The sequence below is a fragment of the Crocodylus siamensis genome, chromosome 15 (assembly GCF_052110815.1).
Source record: "Crocodylus siamensis isolate JL-2025a chromosome 15, ASM5211081v1, whole genome shotgun sequence".
Classification (NCBI taxonomy): Eukaryota; Metazoa; Chordata; order Crocodylia; family Crocodylidae; genus Crocodylus; species Crocodylus siamensis.
This window is the reverse complement of record NC_143409.1, coordinates 47,894,806-47,915,002: the sequence shown is the minus strand read 5'-3', so window position 1 is coordinate 47,915,002 and position 20,197 is coordinate 47,894,806. Positions and strand designations below refer to the sequence as shown.

The 20,197-nt window shown below is 44.8% G+C and overlaps 1 protein-coding gene and 1 pseudogene across 8 annotated transcripts in view; one reads left to right on the top strand and one right to left on the bottom strand.

Annotated features, from left to right (window-relative positions):
• LOC149852635 (butyrophilin subfamily 1 member A1-like) overlaps positions 1 to 14,146 on the bottom strand; it is a 52,094-nt gene extending 37,948 nt beyond the window's left edge. The window contains exons 1-6 of one of the 7 annotated variants that reach the window (XM_090028300.1): positions 14,094 to 14,146; positions 8,350 to 8,501; positions 7,256 to 7,604; positions 4,442 to 4,723; positions 1,863 to 1,967; positions 629 to 649 (exon numbers count right to left, since the gene is read on the bottom strand). In XM_090028300.1, the coding sequence (XP_089884426.1) occupies positions 629 to 649; positions 1,863 to 1,967; positions 4,442 to 4,723; positions 7,256 to 7,502 (655 nt within the window). In that variant the 5' untranslated portion in view covers positions 7,503 to 7,604; positions 8,350 to 8,501; positions 14,094 to 14,146. The other 6 variants (XM_090028299.1, XM_090028295.1, XM_090028297.1 and 3 more) reach the window with 6 other exon arrangements.
• The window catches only part of LOC149852633 (butyrophilin subfamily 1 member A1-like), a 116,940-nt pseudogene that overhangs the window by 33,509 nt on the left and 63,234 nt on the right, over positions 1 to 20,197 (top strand). The gene's annotated exons all lie outside the window — the stretch shown is intronic.

Here is a 20,197-nt window from a genome sequence, read left to right as displayed (position 1 = left end):
AATTTTGATTTTGCCTGTTTCAACCTTGAACCAGGTGGAAACAGCACTGAAACAAAACTGGTGGCAAAATTTTGCACAGCCCTGCCAGGGAGCCTTAGTATCCAAAGACGCCACTGACTTGGACCTGCTGTCCCATTTCCCAAGGGAGGGCCTGGCTCCAGAGATACTCCCGTTATTGCCATCTAAGCTGGATTGCCATTAGTCATTCTCTCTGACCTGACCGAGAAGTTTCTAGTAGGTACAGAATAAAGATGCCTATTTTCTCCATGGCTTGGGGTACCTTGTATACATGAGACATGTTGAAGTATCTTCAATGATTCCCAACCACACTGAGATGGCACCTCAAGCTTTGGTTCAAACTAATTAATGGCTGCATCTCCAGTTACATTCATGTTCCAATTTCACTCCATGAACTGCTGCAACCGCGGCAGTGCTCTGGGCTAATAACGATGACAGAGGCCAGGAAGGAGTGCCTGAGGGCTCTGAGCAAAGCATTCACGACCAAGGGCATCTTAGTGTTGCTGTCGGTTTTCTGTTCTTTCTAGCATGGAGAGTATGAATCTAACAGCTAGCTCTAGCTACACTGAATACCGTGGAAAAAGCTGTGTTGGACACAGAAAAAACTTACCAAGTTCTCGTTGAAGGCTTCCTGGATTGAAAAAAAAAGATACATTGATTAAATGCTTCACTACAACTTCATAGTTTAAGCCTGGCACTTTGTGCTCTGTGCGACAACCTCTCTGTGGTGCTTATCCGCATACCACCAGTAGTATCCAGGGTCCAGTTGCTGAGAACTGTGACTCTTTTCTGCCTATCCTCATTGGTGTGCATGGGCGAGAGAAGTGGGAAACTCTTTTATATTTACTTCAACTGTGCTAACTTGCTTTGATCTGCTTTTTAAGAATTTGAATATATGGGACCGGGTGAATCAAGTTTGCGTGCATGTCCACTGCCTTCTAAAATCATGAAATTTTTAGGAGTTTTGATGCTCTAAGAGAAAAGTGGGTCGAAGTTTGCTGAGGTGGCCTGTATGGTAGCATGACTGGTCTGACAGCCTAAGATGGATGAAGCCTGTGCTCAAGAGCTCCAGGGTAGAAGGGGCAAGCTCCAAGTAGTACTTGTGTCTGGGGATGGTATTGTACTTTTCCATGTAGCTGTGTGGGGAGATGTTCTGGTGATACATAAATCCCTCTAGTGGTTTCAGGATGGGATCTAGTACCCACTGGTCTCTAAACAATGGGCATCTCTGGAGCGCTGGTAGGTCAGGTGCTAGAGTCTAAAGACTTGAGATTCTTGAGTTTTCTCAAGGTCTAGAAAAGCTCATTTGCTTCCGAAACCAGAAGAGAGCAGTGGAAAAGTAGCCCCCACCTACCCCAGTGGTGCTGACCAGCTGTTTACTTACATAGATTACTGGGGGCATGACATTAAATATTCTGTAGTGTTTGGCTAACCATATGGGTGTAGAGATGTGTGTCAGAAGGCATATCCCTATTTCAAGGACAGAAATTTATAGAAGTTTTAACAGAATAACAGCTCCACTTTTCCTTAATGGTATGTATAGACATTTGGGGAAGTTAGGGGGCAGTTAGAGTTAAAAATGGCCACTGGATCAGATGGGAGGGGTAAGTGTCCACTGGGGACTTGGGGAGTAGGCTTTTTTTAGCCCCTGATTCCCCCCACCCACAGACAAGCAACACCCCCTGCCAACTGCACTTTGCTGTGCTGGAGGTTTGGTGTGTGGCACAGTGCCTACCTGCCTCCCTTTGCTTGTCTGCAGTAAAATCTTATTCATACACGCTTTGATTTATTAGAATAAAATTATTCACTAACTATACTATATATCCCCCCCACCCTGTATTTACCTTTTATTTTGAAGAGATATACATTCAGGATTGTGAAACTTAACACAACCACTAGGATCACGCTCAGCGCCACCATCCAGGGATTCACACGGGGAAAGAAGAGAACTGAAAAACAAGATGCCCAGGGCTTCCTTTAGTTTCTTATCAGTGAAAAAAAATTAAATGTATTTATTCCAAGGCCATCCATTAATAGTTCCTCTCAGGAGTTGCCTGAGACATGAATGAGAGCAGCAACTCCTAGAGTTGCAAAAAATCAGAAATATGCTTTAATAACCTGACTTTCCATAGTGATTTATCATGAATAAACAGGAAACATGCTAGCTCACCCTTACATGGCTAAGTGGAAATTATTTAGCCATATAACTGCAATTTTTGGCAATTATGCCATGTTTGGATAGTTTTTCTATCTGTAATGGAAGAGGATCAATCTTTATGTGAATATGCTAGAAACAAAATCCAGAAATACTTTAAATCCTCCTCCATGTTCTCTATCATCACACAACTGCCAGCCATAGGTCTTTTTTTTCTGAGAAAAGCTTTGGGATCTATGTGGAATTACATAAATACTCCAGTATCTTCACAGCCATAGCACAGTATACTAAGCATGCTCAGGAGGAAGGTCTAGGATAAGCACTATTATGCATCTAAACAGTGAATAAAAGCCAAAAAAATCAAACTTACAGAACTATATGCTAAGGGGTCCTCCATTCAGAAAAGCCAGGGTGGGACCCAAATGGTGGCAGGGGGTGTGTGGGTTTGGACATGAAGTGGGGAGGAGGGGCAAAGTGAGGTCAGATCTGATCCGGCATAAGGGAGGTGGATCAGATGCGAATGGTGTGGGGGAAGGGGGTGGGGTTGGACAGAACCGGGGGTCGGAGGGGCGGTCAGACCAAAACTGGGGGGAGGGAGCAGAGTTGGAGCAGAAGTGGGGAGAATGGGGGAAAGATTGGTCAGAACCAAAGCGGGGGGAAGTGGGATTAGACCTGAAAGTGGGGTTCGGGGGCAGGTTTTGAGCCCTACCAGGGGGGTGGATCACACCTGAAGCGGGGGAGGTGGGAAGTGAGGAATGAGTTCAGACCTAAAGTCGGGGGGAGTGGGGTGCTGGGATCAGACCCGAACCGGGGGGAGTGGTGTCAGACCTGAAGTGGGGTGGAAGGGTGGAGCAGGGTCAGAACCAAAGGGAGGGGAAGGGGTAGGGTTGAACCTGAACTGCGGGGGAGGTGTGGGAAATGGGGTCGGACCTGAACCGACCAGGGGGTGGACCCAAAGCAGGGGGGACGGGGTTGGATCCAAACCGGAAAGGAGGAGGGGTGAGGTCAGACCTGAACTGAGGGGGCGGGGTAGGACCCTCAGTGTTGGGGAGGGTGCAGGGAGACGTTTCAGACCCAAACCAGGGTGGAGGTGGGGAGCGTGCTACTATGCAAAGCGGGGTGGGCAGTGTCAGATCCAAACAAGGGGTTTATGGGTGGTGGGGGCAGAACCAAAGCAGGGCAGGATAGGACCCAAACAGGCGGAGCGGGGGAGGTGGGGTGATACCCGAACTGGGGGGAGAAGCAGCGCTGGGTTGAATGGGGGCCACGAAGCAGGAGCCTTAGTGGAGGGGAAGGGAGTGGGGGAGCGGGTTCAGATGAGAACCAGTGGGAAGGTGGGGTGGGGATCAAGGTCAGACCCAAAGCAGCGGGGAGGGTGGAGAGGCAGGGTTGGACCCAAAGCAGAGGGGGAAAGGAAGGAGGGAGCGCAGTTAAACCCAAACAGGGGGGCGGGGGCATGTGGAGTCAGAACCGAAGTGGGGGTGGGAAACAGGGTCAGACCCAAAGCGGGGAGGGGAAAGCTGGCTCATACCCGAAAAGGGGCGGGGAGGCCAGGGTCAGATCCGTACTGGGTGGGGTGGCGCTGGACCTGAAGCGGGGTAGCTGGGGAGTGGGTTCGGACCTGAAGCAGGAGTGGGGGCTGAGGGGAGGGTCGAGTCAGACCCGAATTGCAGGGAGCCGAAGGTCTCTTTTCCTGACCCTATGATGAGAGGCTAAGAGCTATGAGACTCTTCAGCCTGGAAAAGCACAGGCTCGGGGGGATCTGGTGGCCACCTACAAGTTTCACAGGGGTCTCACCAGGATCAGTGGGAATCACCAGAGCGCCCCAAGGGATGACAAGGTCAAATGGTCACAAACTCCTCCATGACCATTTCCGGCTGGACATAAGGAAGAACTTCTTTACTGTCCGAGCCCCCAAGGTCTGGAATAGACTGGTGCCGGAGGTGGCTCAAGCACCTACTTTGAACACCTTCAAGAGACACTTGGATGTTTATATTGCTGGGATCCTGTGATCCCTGGTGACTTCCTGCCCCTGGGGCACGGAGCTGGACTCGATGATAGTTTGAGTGACTGCATCTGCCAGTTTCTTTAAGGTAAAATTTCAGAAGTTCGAGGGAGATAAAATCCAGGTTCAGATACATGCAAACACACAGTTCAATGGATTTCTATCATGACCCCGTGGAAATGCTAGCCATGTGTGTGTTTGCTTCATGTGTCACTTGGTTTCCAGCGGAGGTGGTTCACTGTCGGGTTTGGATGGAAACTGACCTGATATATGAATTGCTGATTCCTTCTCCTGGTCAAGGAGGCTGTTCCTGATCCAACAGGACAAGTTCTGGTTTGAATGTCCGTTTATGACAACAGAAATTTCTGTTTCAAACAGGCCATTCACCTTTGGGGATTTGATTTCAGAAAGCGATGGTATATGATGCCCCTGGGCATTTCTCCACAGCACCTGGGGCTCTGGGTACCACTCAGCTGATCGACACGTCATGCGGATCCCTTCCTTCTCGTAATCCTCCACAGCGATTATAGGAGTAAAGCCTAAAGCTAGAAAAGAAAGAAAGTATATTTCTTAAATCTGTGAGTCAATTTAGCAGAAGTCCCAAAAGCCTGTTTCTGAGTAACCACAGAATGAACCTTTCAGACATGACATCAGGCAAAGGAAAGAAAGCAAATGAAGCTGAAGCAGATCAGATTAAACACAGCAGAAGGGCTTAAAGCAGGTAATCCATATATATCATTATATACTTTATCTGGTTCCAGGACAGAGTCTGGAACCCGTACTGTTCAATATCTTCATTACTGGCTTGGATGAGGGAATAGAAAGCACTCTGTCCATGTTTGCAGATGACATTGAACTATGGGGGGAGGTTAAAACAAACTAGAGGGCAGGGAGCAAATCCAGGTGGATTTGGACAGGCTGGGGAAGTGGGCAAAACAGAACAGGATGCAGTTTAACAAAGACAAGTCCCACGTGTTGCACCTAGGGAGGAAGAATCATCAACACTCCTATAGCCTGGGAGGTGCCATCCTAGGTAGCACAGCAGTGGGAAGGGATCTCGGAGTCGTAGTCAACTCCAAAATGCACGAGTCACCAATGCAATGAAGTAATAAGTAATGTGGCTGTGCGAAATTTCCCCAGCCGTTTTGTTTCGACATGGTTTTGACTCATTTTGAGGTCGAAGGGAAACAGAGAGCGCTGAAACAGCCTTGAAACAAAATGAGGCTAGTCAAAATGTTTCAAAAGTCAAAATGTTTCAACCATAGTGCTTCATCCCTAGCGCAAGATCAGTCAGGAGACAGGGTATCAGTCCAGCTGGGCTGACTTCCGAAACATAGAAACAGAGTCGAAACAGCCTTACTGTTTTGACAAAGCACAATGGAACAGCTGTTTCAAATTGAACTGAAATTCGAATGAAACACTGTTCCATCAAAACCTTGAAACTCAAGTGAAACAAAACAGTGCCTTTTCGCACAGCCCTTATAAATAAAGCTAACCACACTCTTTCTTGCATAAGTAGGTGCATCACAAACAGGTCTAGGGAGGTGACACTTCCCCTCTCTGTAGCATTGGTCAGGCCGCAGCCAGAGTACTGCATCCAGTTTTGGGCACCACACTTCAGGAGGGATTCAGGAGGACCAAGTGAGGGACCTGAATCTCTTCACCCTCTGCAAGAGAAGGCTGAGAGGTGATCTTGTGGCCATCTAAAAGCTCATCAGACTGGGCAGCAGGAAATATGGGATACAATGTTTAGCAGACGGCCATCGGGGTACCTAGAAAAAATGGCCACTAATTGCAGGACAGCAAATTTAGATTAGACATCAGGAAAAAATTATTCACAGTGAGGGATGCCAAAATATGGAATATGTTTCCAAAGGAGGTGGTGCTATCCCTTTCCTTGGAGGTATTTAAGAGGAGATTGGAGAAACACCTGCTGGGGTCATCTGACCCCCGCACTCTTTCCTACCCAGGGCAGCGGGTCAGACTAAATGATCTGATAGGTCTCTTCTGACCCTACACTCTGTGATATCTACGAAATTATATTATTGCTTTATCTTATAGTAATGACTACTAAATGTATTCAATATTGTTTTATAATAGATATTTGTGTTCAAGTCTCTTAGATGTGAAAACAAAGCAGCCACATCAGTGAAAACTCTAAATTAGGTGAAAGGAAGGGGATAAGAAATCCTCCCTTTCCAAAAGTGCACATTTCAAAGGAACATAAATCCCAACCAATTGACATCATCCAAGTCCACAACAGAACTGGTTCACTTCAGCTTCAGAAGTTTCCATGAAACAATGACATGCGAACAAAGGCAATCAGAGAACAGTTAGTAGATTATTAGAAAAAGCCATCTATGAAGATAGGGCAAAGGCTGGAGGGAAAAGGGGAGGAGGTTGCCCCCCATGACGGAGCGGTGGTGATTAAGGAGATTGTAGGTGTATGTTAATTCCATGTCTAAACTTGCAAAAGAGGTCCAGATCATAGGCTAAAATCTTGTCTCTCTCCCGGGCACATAGTTACAAGGTTTTACTAAGAAGGGCTGGTTGTAGAAACTTATCCTGGGAATTGACTGACTAGACTGGCAGGATTCAAATTAAACAGAAAAAGAAGCAAATTAGGACTGTAACTGAGGTTTGGGATTTGAAAAGAGAAAGGTTTATCTTAGGAGAACATCTGGGCTTTTACAACCTAGGAAAACAGAGGCAGAAAGGGATATGTTTGCTATCTGTAACTATATTGGGGAGTAAATATGATGAACGAAAAAGCACTATTTAGGCTAAAAGTCAATGTTGGTCCAAGAAAAAATGGATATAACTTGGATGTGAAATTAGAAGGTCCCAAGCACTGAGAAATCAAGAGTAAAGAAAAACTAGCTGCTTTTGAAATATTGCTTAAAATTATTAAATACAGACAAAAATTGAAATATGCCTGAAATGTGAAAATGGCTGGATAAAATTGAAATACAGTGTCTAATTGTAAAATAATTCATACATAGGTTCCATGCAGTTGGCATATTTTGAAAGAGAAAAAACCTGAAAACCATGCAGATAAACTGAGACAAGCCACTGACCTGCTACCTTCAGTTCTATTACAGCTTCTTCATAAGTAGTATCATCATTAACAAGGCAGCTGTATAGCCCTTCATCTGAAGGCCCAATATTGAGAATCCTCAAGGAAACGTTTCCATCTGTGAGGCCACCTTTCCAAAACGCTGTCCTTCTCTTGTATTCTGGCATCTGTCCTCCAAACAGATCTCTCCCATCATGGTACAGATGCACATAATCTGTAAACCCAGGTCGGAACCACCTCACCTCCATGTTCCTCAGCGCTCATGTTGGGGGCCAGGCGGCACGGCAATACGATCTCTTCCCCCACAATGGCAGTGATTGGCTGATCAGGTCCAACAACTGTAAACAGGGCTGTAAAATTTACCAAAAACACCCCAAAATAAGTTCTGAAGTAAAAAAGTAAAAAGAGAAATCTGAGATATTCAACATGAAATGGATTACCACCTGGCAGAGTTTCAGCCTGGACTGGTAAAGTGACAAATAACTGAAAACACAGGTTTAAACTAGAAACGGCTGAGCAACTTTAACTGCAGCTGACTGCCCAACATAAGATATTCAGTGTCTGAGAAATGATAGACTATCCTGAATAAATACAACATATGTATTTTTTGTCATAGAAATGTCAACGTTTTTAATGGGATATTTTCTGAACATTGTATCCCAGAAAAAATTTGGGTGCTTTGATGATTTAATCACGTTTTGGGATTAGATACAAATATCAAATCATTGAAATGTCACGTAAAAGAGAATTTTCCTCCTCAATATTGGTTTTGAAAAGCCAGTGGAGTGAGGAGAAGGAGGATGTTATGGATACTGTGGGAACAAGGAACATAGAAGCACACAGAAATATGGAAATATGATCGGGCGACAGAGACAGAGCTATTCTTCTGTATGCTTGGAGAGAAAGAGGAAAACTTTTTATTTTAGATGTAGTTATTGTTTCTTCCTACACAATGATGTTAATGCCATCTAGAATTTCTCACAAATTCTTTTCCATTTGCCAGGAAAGACTAGAATTGGTGCAATGTGTCAATCGAAAATTAAAAAAACCTTTCAGCAGCAGCAGAGCACACATTAGTACGGAGCAGACACCTACCTGATTTTACCTTGCAAATATGAAAAGTAATGAAGAACGTGAGTAAACCAGGCAGCGATGTGGAGACGCTGGAGATTTGGCACAATGAGGAAGGCATCTTCTTCACTGAAACTTGATGCAAAAGCACAAGGGGACGGCAGAAAAGTATTCACCTGGAGAACATAGAGCGCTGGTTACCACCGTTGTGTACTGGATGAGATAGCAGGAGGACAGCATGTACACGTATACAAGGGGAACAACCGTGGTTTGAATAAACTTATGAAAGTGCAGAATTAAAACAGTCACTGAAAAAGAAATTCCAGGGTTATCCCTGATATCTCCCTCCCTCTTCCCCTAAATGAAAAATCATGTGTTGAGTCAGGAGACCATCAAGAGTTTTCATTACATTTTAGACCATGTTAAATGAATGAAATCTAGAATCATAATACTGTGCGCTGGTAAAAAGGAAACACAGGGGTCCAGGTACAGTGACATGCCAATAGAGCTGTTCAAGGCAACATGAGATTTGTCCTCTTCAAGCTCTTCAGAGTACTGTGCCAATGGCTGTGGCAAATGTGGGGAGTGTTTCATAGATTTCATAGACATTAGGGCTGGAAGGGACCTCAGAAGATCATTGAGTCCAATTTGCTCTTGAAGGTGTTCAATGTAGGTGCTTGAACCACCTCTCATGGCAGACTGTTCCAGACCTTGGACAGTAAAGAAATTCTTCCTTATGTCCAGCCTGAAACAGTCTTGCAGGAGTTTATAACCTTTGACCTTGTCATCCCTTGGGGCGCTCTGATGAACAAACGTTACCCCAGATCCTGGTGGTCACCCCTGATAAACTTATAGGTGGCCATCAGATCACCCCTCAGCCTGCGCTTTTCCAGGCTGAAGAGCCCCATGGCTCTCAGCCTGTCGTCTTAAGGTCTGTTTTCCTGACTTTTGATCATGTGCGTGGCTCTTCTCTGGACTCTCTCAAGCTTCTCCACATCCTTTTTGAATTGTGGGGCCCAAAACTGGACGCAGTACTCCAGCTGAGGCCTCACCAAGGCCGAGCACAAGGGGAGAATGACGTCCCGGGATTTGCTCGAGAAGCATCTATGGATGCACGCCAGCATTTTGGTCGCTTTACTAGCCGCAGCATCGCATTGCAGACTCATGTTCATCTTGTGGTCAATGATGACCCCCAAGTCTCTTTCTTCCACAGTGCTAGCCAGCAGAGCACTGCCGAGCCCATAAGGATGCTGCAGGTTTTTCCTCCCAAGGTGGAGAACCTTGCTTTTTTCAGCATTAAACACCATCAGGTTCTCGTCCGCCCATTTGCTGAGCCTGTCCAGGTCAGCCTGGATCGTCCTCCTGTCTTTTGGTGTGGATAGTTTGCCCCAAAGTTTGGTGTCATTGGTGAACTTGGCCAGTCCACGTCTGACTCCAAAGTCCACATCATTAATGAAGATGTTGAACAATATATGGGGCCAAGGACAGAGCCTTGGGGGACCCCACTGGTCACAGGACACCATGACGACTGACTGCCATCAATTACTACCCTCTGAGTCCAACCACGGAGCCAATTTCCCAGCCAGTGGATCGTGGTGGACCCAAGGACACAATTGGCCAATTTCACTAAGAGGTGATCATGGGATACCAGGTTGAAGGCTTTTCTGAAGTCAAGATATATGAAATCAATCTCTTCTCCCTTGTCCAGGTGATAGGTCACCTGGTTGTAGAAGGAAATGAGATTGGTCAAGCAAGACCTACCTGCAACAAACCCATGCTGGCTGGCTATCCCTCAGGATGTTGGCGTTGGCCAGTCCATTAAGGATGGCCCTTTAATAAACTTTTCTAAGACCTCCCCCAGGACAGAAGTCAGGCTGATGGGCCTATAGTTAGCCGGATCCAATTTCCTCCCTTTCTTGAAGATACCACCACATTGGCCTTCTTCCAGTCCAGAGTGCCAGGAGTTTTCAAAGATCTGTGTTGAACAGTGTTGATCAGTCCTGCATAACGAGCTGTATGCTCTGCAGTGTGGAGATGGTGTTTTGCAATGTCTGAGAGTTTCAAACAGTTTCACAATCCTTCACTATTTCCAACAGCCCAAGAAGCCTAAAGGAGTTTCACTTACAAACAATGATGCAATTATCCCAGGTCCTAGGGTTGGACAGTCTCATGGGATAACTGATGGAAAACAAAGACTCATCAGAAAAAGCTGTTGAGATATTTGGTTACTGAGTTTGGCCATGGAAAGGCAAGTTGTGGTTTTGACAAAATGGAACGAGTGGAAATTAATATAGAATAAGAGTATAAATCCAGAGTGGTCTCGAGTATGTCCTCTGTGGATATTCTTATTTCAGAATAAGTGTTTTGACATGCAGAGTTAACTGGGAATAGTCATTCTGGAATTACTCCCCCTGAACAGGAGACCTACACTGAGTGTTTTAACTTTCAGTAAATCAAAAGAGAAACCCATTTAACTTGGCTTCAGGCATATATGTTTGAGAAGGCTGTCCACTGCTGTGTAAAACTGGGCACAGGCTTTTGCCAGGTGTCCATTCAATCCTGCACAGCAATGCAGACGTCACCTTTTGTCACCTTTCTGATACCATAAACATTTTGTGGTGGCACAAAGCAAAGCAAATAGATATCTGTACTCCATGTCACACTACAATATGGTTGCTAAAAAAGGTAGCAGTCATTTGTGCTGCTTTACTGTGGTGGATGTCTATTTTCTTTATGGCAGGAAAGCACAGGCAGCCTGGAGCCTCCTGCACTCTCCAGCCACCTCAGGCACAAGGTCTCTGGGTTTGGGGTCTCAGCCTTGTGTGCCCCAGGATTTTCCACGCAGGATCCGGCCCCTCAACCTCGGGAGTGCCTGCATGGCTTTCCCTGCTTCCAGGAGCTCTGGGGTGTGACTCTGGAAGCTGGGAAAGTTAAGGATCCCCTCTTCTCGATATGTACCTGTAGCAATCTCTATTTTAATACTGTTCTCAGGTCGTCTCAAAATGACATTTCACAGTCTTTATAGGAGTTACGAAACAACAGTATGCAGGGCAAAATCCTGTTTTGCCTCATAGACAAGTTAGTGGCACATAAGTGTCTCTTTTATGAGTATGAATCTAAATGTCATTCTACCTCACTTTTTGCCATTATACAATCACACTTGTAATAATACCTAAATCCACTATGTGACAACTCTGAATATAGATAAACTGTAGGGAAATTCAGTTGCCAGGGAGATGTAGTTAGAATCAGTTAGATTTAGTAAACCAGGTGGATTCAGTTGCCACCATCTCCACTAGCTGATGCTATCACTACAGCTATGTCTTCCCAGCTGTGGTCATGACAGCTCCCCAGGGCAGACAAATAATTGGTGAAAGTCAGCTGAAGTCCAAAGCAGTGTTTCTTCAGGCTAACCAAGTAGCAGAGTAATCTGCACACTGCTGTGGCTGCACTATCCCCGTACTCAAGCTAACTGATTTACAGGCAGACTGGGTATCTTCATGCTCTGCTACAAACTATGGGGTAGACACACCTGGAGTTGTTTCACATTTCAAGTGAGTCTGGGAAACAATCACTGCATCAGGCTCTTGCATTTTGAGCAGCTTTTTCCTGTGCTGTGCAGGAACTGCCTTCTTTTAGCTGCAGATGATATAATACCCAGGGGCAGGTCTGGATCTCTGTCCCCCCACATAAAGGGGCAACCCACAGAGCTGCCTGTCCTCTGCCAGAGCCCTTCACAAGCTGCTGCGGGTTCAGCGCAAGAAGTTGGGGAAGAGACACCTCGCACAGGGACCTGCAGGCTCCTAATGCCAAGGCTTCAAAAAAGCACGAGTCAGAGGCCCAGGCCTGATAGGACTTGCCTAAAAATAATGGGGTGTAAAATGCATGTTGAATTCTGTCACCTGAGACCTTCATTACCCCTGGGATCATATTCTCTAGAGTATGAAAGAATATCAATATACTTTTCTCTGAATAACAGGGATGGGAAATTTCTGTAAAAAAAACAAACAACTTGGAGCAGAAATATCATTTAATAGCAGGACTCAAGGATCTTAGGCTTTTAGAAAAGCATTATCTATTTCTTCATTAGTGATGTAGCAGTGGAAGTGGACAGCATTACAATACAGATTTGTAGAAGATGGCAATTAAAAGAATTTTAAAATTCTTTCAAGTATTCCTGCAATTTTCCTAAGTTGGTCATGACATGATGTCAAACGAGTTCTTGTTTCAAATAGTTTGAAAGTGAAATATATGCATTGCCGGGAATCTATAGATTTTCACTGTTTGCTCTCTATTGATGCTTAAAGGAGAAAAAAAAGAAAAAAAACCTTAGGAACATTTTTATTTCATCTTGTTTTAATTTCCATTTAATTTGTGATAACACAAAAAATGTGTTGTGAATTGCTTTCTAAAACAATTGGGAACAAATCCATTATAAATTAAAATAAAGAAAAGTCTATTATGTTGAAAAGCTTTCATGAAAAATTGTTAAAAAATTTTACTCTCCCCTAACAAACTCCAACAAAACTTTCTGTCCTGTATTAAAAATTGTGAAAAATACTCTAATTCACCACTTGAAACATGACTTATCCCACTAATAGGTCATCAAATTTTTCCTGAAGCTATATCATCATGATCCTTGTGATTCAGCATGTATGTATTTCCACACTTATTAATATTTAATTATGTGCTTAATTCCCACTGATGCCAGAATTAGTAAAAGATACAATTTTCCAATTTGATTAATTCTGGAAATACTATTCTCCTGCTTCTTTCAAAGAAAAATATTAAAATAACTCTACAATCAGAGCATGAAAACAGCAGAAAGAAAATGTCAAAAGAAAATAATTAAAAAAGAAACTGATGCAAGTTGAGATTGGAAGAGTTTTTTTTCCTGGGCCCCAAATAGAAGAGGTTCTCTTCCATATTTTATCTTATCTTAAGTTAGAGCAAGATTTGTCTGTTTTCTTCCCATTTCCTTTGGGTGGTTTGTGGGGGATTTTTGTTCTTTTTTGAGGTTTTTGTTTTGTTTTTGCTGTGATGTCTGTAAAGTATTTCTAATGAAATTATTTGTGAATGTACACATTTCGTTTTTGCTTAAGTAATAAAACAAAATGTCAAAGGATCATCTAATGTCTGCATTCTTATATCATCTAAAAACGAGATGTTTTAGAGGATATGAAAGGTCAGCTGAATGTTTCTCTATCGAGCGAAGTTCACCTACCTGCCTCATCCTGCCGAGCAGTGCTGTGCTGTGATCTGCCTCCGAAACAGGGTTTCGGTTTTGTCAAGTTGGAAGAAGTTTTTCACAATGTCAGACAGCAAGATCCACATCTCATTCCCACAGTACATGAGCTATAGTGTTGAATTATAGCTTTCCTCTCCAGTTTTATTATTTCAAACTTCTTTATGCCTTTTCATCTTGCAGCATTTGTTAATTTGGGAAGTGAAAGGAACAGCAGCTTCCCGGGCAGGGCGCAGCCTGCTGCACATGCGCAGACACGAGCACTTACATGTCCGGGAAGTATCGGGCGTGTGGGGGGGACTTTTAGATGCCTCCAATAAAAAGCCTGGACCTGAGAGCTTTTCAGCCCTTCGACCTTAGTAAAAAGCATTTCCTGCACTAACTCTTAGTGAGCCGAAGAACTTGTCTGGAAAGGAGAAAGGGAACAGAAATCCCAGGGAAAGAGAGCATTGACCATTAACTCAATATTGCACCAATAGACATACTCAGGCAGGAGCACAACAGCCAAACGGGATTTTCTTACTTTTTTAAAGAAAAGCGGAATTTGCAGTTCAGGACTCCGCAGGGTTGCTCATCACTTCCTCTTCCTGCTTCCAGAGGCCTCTGGGATTTGTAGTTCAGCATCACAGCCTGCAGGGCTCTGCAGGGTCGCTCCGCTTCTGCTATGTACTGACGTTACATTTCCTATTCACACAACACATTACATTGCACAATGCACAATGCACACACTACAGTATGAGCTTTCATTACCTGGCTAGATCACAGCTCTTCTCCACAGAAAGAAAGAGAAATCGGGGTGAGGATTTACCTGGGCAAATGCGGCTGTAAAAGGACCCTTGGATGCGGAGCACCTGGCTCAAGCACCAGCCAGGGAAGACCAGAGTGATGCTGGACACACATGGGGCGACATGTGGAAGGACTCGCTGGGACACTGGCCTTCCATACAGACCTCGTCCATTAAAGTCATGTGAAATCTCTAAGCATAGAGGGAGGGAGAAAAAATTATTCGCAGGGGGCTGAGTGTGCATGTGTACCCCCGACCAGCCCCCCTGGAAAGTTTGCAGGTGAAGGGCTGGGGGTGAGGATACCTGTAGCAAAGTCTGAGTGACAGTCCCTGAGGGCCTCTCCTTCACATGTTGCGATTGCGCTGTAGTGTGCTGGAGTACAGCTGGGAGGGACCGCCAGAGGTCAGCTAGTCCGATCTCCTGCCTGAGTCAGGTTTGCCTGTCCAGCCCAGCCCAGCCCAGGTCTTCTGTGCTCTGCTCTCAGGCAAGTGTCAGACTGACACAAATGCTTCAACAGGTCAAGGACACCCAGGGTGCTGCTCAACATAAGATGCATAAGAGCTTTTGTGCTGTAGTTCCCCACTGGCTGGAAAAGGTCTTGCTTGCAAAATCCCACCACAGATACAATGTCCGTTACTGCCAATACAGCCTCCTCTGCACTCACAGTGCTGGGATGCCCATACCGTAGCGTTCCTTGGGCCGTCACATTTTCTTGCTCTTTCAGATTTTCCTTGCCGTTCACTCTTCCCATACTGAGGGTGATAGCTAGGCCTTGCATCCATTCTGGCTGCAGAGTCGGGATGTGGTGACAGATAGTAAGGGGCTCAGAAACAGCATGCTCTCTACGCTGCGGGGCCCTTGCTATTCAGGATCTGGGGCAAATTGCACCAGTTTCCTCCCACTCTGGGCAGCCTTGCCTAGGATCATAGGTTTGGAAGGGCCTCTAAGGCCATCCAGTTCAGTCCTCTGCATTTCCAGGCACCCCTTTCCCCAAAATTTCCTAACAATGACCCACTGCAAACTTTCATATAGAACAAGTACAACAAAACTGACCAAAGAGCAACCCCCCCGCAAAAATGGCACAGGTAAAAGAAGGGGACATGCAGGCACTGACACTGCAAGGAGAGAGAAGTTATTGAATATATGCTCAGATGATCCAAGGAAGAGGAATATATCTCCTGCTGTCTTTGCCAGTCTGACGTAAGTGAAAAATCTTGATCCCTCATTTGACAATTCGCTTGACATTGAGCAGAGGAGCAGAGCAGCCTTACGATGAACCTTGGAGGTGTCTACATATGAGCATGAGGATTAGCACATCCCAGGCACTGCCCCCAGTTGGAGGTGTGGCCACTGTCCAAAGCAAATTAGGGCCAAAGCCCAGGAACTGTACGACAGGTTTTCCTTCCACTATTCTCCTGAAAAGTAGTTCCTAACTTTTTTCATGCTGACCTGAAACAGACCTCCTTCTCCTTCTTGCTGCCTTCACAGAGGTAGCAAGTGAGGATACCTGTAGCAAAGTTTGAACGGCAGTCCTTGAGGGCATCTCCTTTAGGACTGGGAGATACAAATCCTTTAAAGAAGCTCCACGGACTGGCTGTACTGGCAGCGCTGGTGATCGTGGACTGCTTTGCACATGCTCCATTTTAGATGGAGGCAAGAGCAGTGCTGACAAGTCTGTTCCCCGTGCTGTTGGAGAGGAGACTGGTTACATACAAAGGACGTTTCATTTCATTGTCAGACTGGAATAACTTCACCAAACAGCTGAGTCACTAGTAACCTTTTGACTGAAGACGTTCATTTATGTATTACTGCAGGGTCCGAAGGTTGAAGCCCAGCCCAGCCCAGGTCTGCTGTGCTCTACTCTCTGGCAAGTGTCAGACTGACAAAGAGAAATGTTTACATGTTTCAACAAATGCTTCAACAGGTCAAGGACACACAGGGCTCTGCTGAACATAAGACACATAAGAGCTTTTGTGCTGTAGTTCACCACTGGCTGGAAAAGGTCTTGCTTGCAAAATCCCACCACAGATACAATGTCCGTTACTGCCAATGAAGCGTCCTCTGCACTCACAGTGCTGGGCTGTCCATACCGTAGCGTTCCTTGTGCCGTCACATTTTCTTGCTCTTTCAGCTTTTCCCTGCTGTTCATTCTTCCCATCTGGAGGGTGATAACTAGGCCATGCCTTTATTATGGCTGCAGGGGGGGTATTTGGTGATAGATAGGAAGGGGCTCAGAGAGTCTGAGCAAGGACCACTTTGGATGAAAGAAAGGTGAGCAAGGTTGTTAACACAATGGAAGCTGCTATAAATGAGGCTAATTTTATGCTCCCAGCTTTAATTGGAGAGGTGGTGTCTCCCATTTACTCATTGTGTGATTAAATATATTATTGGAGAGGTACCCCATAAACATGTAATCCTGCTGCAAGTGAGCATCACCTAGCACTTCTGTTGGTTGACCACCTGGTTGCACTAGGGAAAGTGATTTTCTCGAGGAATAGTAGATTTACACTAAACTACTGTAATGTAGTGTAATGTAGGGTTTAAAATTATGACTTGCTCTTTAAACCTCAAGGAAAATTCAAAGAAAGTTCTGTCAAACTTCCATAATCCTCAGTAATTTCTCCATCTAATTTTGAGTTTTTTTCCAGGGCTGCCCATAGCAAGCTTCTCAATGGAAAAATTGGCCTTGTTGGTGCAGAGCAGGTTTCCCTCCCAGCTCCATTGAGTTGGAGTCTCTTCATCTTTGACTGTTGTCAGTGAAGTGTTTCACTTACAGTTGGTGGACAACATGGAAAAGCACAAGTGTTTTTTCCCCCACAAAAATTCTCTTTCTTAGAGATTACATAGAAAATCTGGATAGGTAGAAGTCTATGGGGCCGGATGGGATGCACCCAAGGGGGCTGAGGGATTTGGCTGCTGAGACTGAAGAGCCACTGGCCATTATCTCTGAAAACTCATGGTGATCAGGAGAGGTCCCAGATGATTGGAAAAGGGCAAACATAGGGCCCATTTTTAAGAAAGGGAAGGAGGAGGATCCAGGGAACTACAGACCAGTCCTCCTCACCTCAGTGCTTGGAAAAATCATGGAGCAGATCCTCCAGGGATCCATTTCTGAGCACTTGGAGGAGAAGAGGCGATCAGGAACAGTCAGCATGGATTCGCCAGAGGCAAGTCATGCCTGACCAACATGATTGCTTTCTCTCTTGAGGTGACTGGCTCTGCCGATGTGGGGAGAGCAGTGGTTGTGGTGTAACTTGATTTTAGCAAGGCTTTTGATACGATTTCCCACAACATGCCTGCAGGCAAGCTAAGGAACTACAGGTTGGATGAATGCACTGTAAGGTGGATAGAAAGTTGGCTGGAGCATCGGGCACAGGCTGTAGTAATCAATGGCTCGACGTCTAGTTGGCAGCCAGTATCAAGTGAAGTGCTCCAGGAGTCGGTCCTGGGGCCAGTTTTGTCCACTGTCTTCCTCTGTGACCTGGAAGATGGCATAGAGTACACCCTCAGCAAATTTTCAGATGAAACCAAGCTGGGACAGGATAACAGATATACTGGAGGGTAGGGTTAGTATGCAAAGTGATGCTATAGATAATCATTTGTATAAGACAGCTTGGATAGAGGGAAACCTGCCTCAGGCAGGAGATTGGACTAGATGACCTCTGGCTGTCCCTCCCAGCTGTACTCCAGCACTGCAAAATGCAACTGCAACATCTAATGGTGATGCTCTCAGGGACTATCACTCATACATGGCTACAGGGATCCTCACTTTCTACCTCTATGAAGTCAGCATGGTTTAGGTCAGTGTGAAAAAAGTGAAGAACTACTTTTCAGTAGGAGAGTGGAAGGAAAAGCTGTCATCCAGCTCCTGGGCTCTGGCTTGAATTTGCTTTGGACAGTGGTCACACCTATAACAGAGGGGCAGTGCCTGGGATGGGCTGATCCTCCTGCTGATATATAGACATCATAACACTGCTCTGCTCTTCTGCTCAGTGTCAAACCATTTGTCAAATTAGGGATCGGGATTTCTCCCTTACATTAGACTGGCACGGACAGCAGGAGGTATGTTCCTCTTCTTTGGATCCTCTGTGCATATATTCAATAACTCCTCTCTCCTTGTAACGCCAGTGCCCTCATGTCCCCTTCTTTCACCTCTGCCATTTTCTAGGGTTTTCCTCTTTGGTCTGGTTCTTGTACTTGTTCTATATGAAAGTTTGCAGTGGGTCATTGTTAGGAAACTTTGGGGAAAGAGGTGCCTGGGAATGGACTAAACTGGATGGCCTTAGGGGCCCCTCCAGACCTATGTTCCTAGGTGCCCCTACTTGCAGTGTATTGGAAATGTGGCTTTTTCTTTAAGAGCAGACTCTATTCTCACTTGATTGGATTTGGAATTGCTCCAGTGTCCTGTATGGGGATCCCTTCACTTTCCAGCCAGGGAAACTGCAAGAGGAAACTGCATATATCAGTTCGGAAGGGAAAAAAAGAACTGTTTAATCCTGAAAGAAATAGTTCTAGTAAACCCTGCAGCTAGCTTATAACTGTAATTCATTGTGAAATTTAATATTTTCCATTTTGAATGAATATTTTAGTCCATTTTAATACATGGGAGTTGTCTCTTCGAGGATTGGACACAGGACAAAACTTCTAAGCAGGATCAATCAGGGAGGTGAATTTCAGCTTCTTGACACAAATGTACCTGAATGTGCTGTTTTATTTACCCTCTGACAGACACCGTTCTTCACAGTTAATTTAATAATACAAAAATGAGATGATCCCATGATAGTTTGTTTCAGTCTTTATTCAAAAATTCCATTATTTGTGTGTTCAAAATGAACTGCATTCAAATCCATTTTGTTACTGATTGGTTTGTTAGAAATATTATTAAAAATGCATTATGAATAGTGTTGTTAGAACAGCACAGCTGCCAGCTCTCCCTGGTGGGAGGAGGGGGGTGGGGGAGAAACTACTAAGGGCTCTTTGTATTAAGGTATCACTCTCTCTTTGTTTTGCAAATTTACTATCTCTTTGTTACACTAAATCACCTTCCCTCTCATGCTTTCTTCATTTTTTAGACAGATAAGAGTAATTGCAATTTTTAATGATCCTGTCCTTGAGACAGAGAGAGTTTGAACTTTTGGTAACCTAAAGAGCTTTCTGAGCAGGCGTAATTAGCTAATGCATATAAGCCTATCCGCCCCGCATACTTAAGTAGTTAATTATAATACACATGCGACGGATGACGTGACGTCATTTCATATATGTTTGTATGAACAGGAAATGAGTTGTAAGAGTTCCTGCTTCTGCACACGTGCTCAGGAGAGAGAGGATAAAAGCCAGCTGAGAGTTGTCCTCAGCGGGCGGAGTGGTCCTTTGTTTCCACTCCAACTCTATTTGCAAATATACCTTTTGTGTTGCTAATAGCGTGTGTCTGAGAGTTCTTTGCCTCCCGAGAAATGAACCGCAGCAATTTCTGCAACAGGTTGGTCAGATCAGACAAACAAAAACTGTCCTTCTTGCGTTGAAGTTAGATGTAGATGTGGAACAAAAGAGCTTCCTTTATTTGGAATGAAGGAAGGAACCAAAGGTTTCTGACTCGAGTGTCACGTGCTTATGTTCCTCTTTTCCTCTCTTAACTGCATTTCTCAAGCTCTGACTGTCAAGCTAAATACTGTGAAATGTATCCCTGAATGTAGCAGAAGAAACCATATCTCCACAGTGAACTGAGCTAGAAACCTCATGTTTTACTAGTTGTGAACTCCATGAACATTAATGAGTAGAAAAAGACTTATCTGCGGAATTGGCACCAGAAGGCAGGTGTAGATGACACGAGATTTCCCATTTG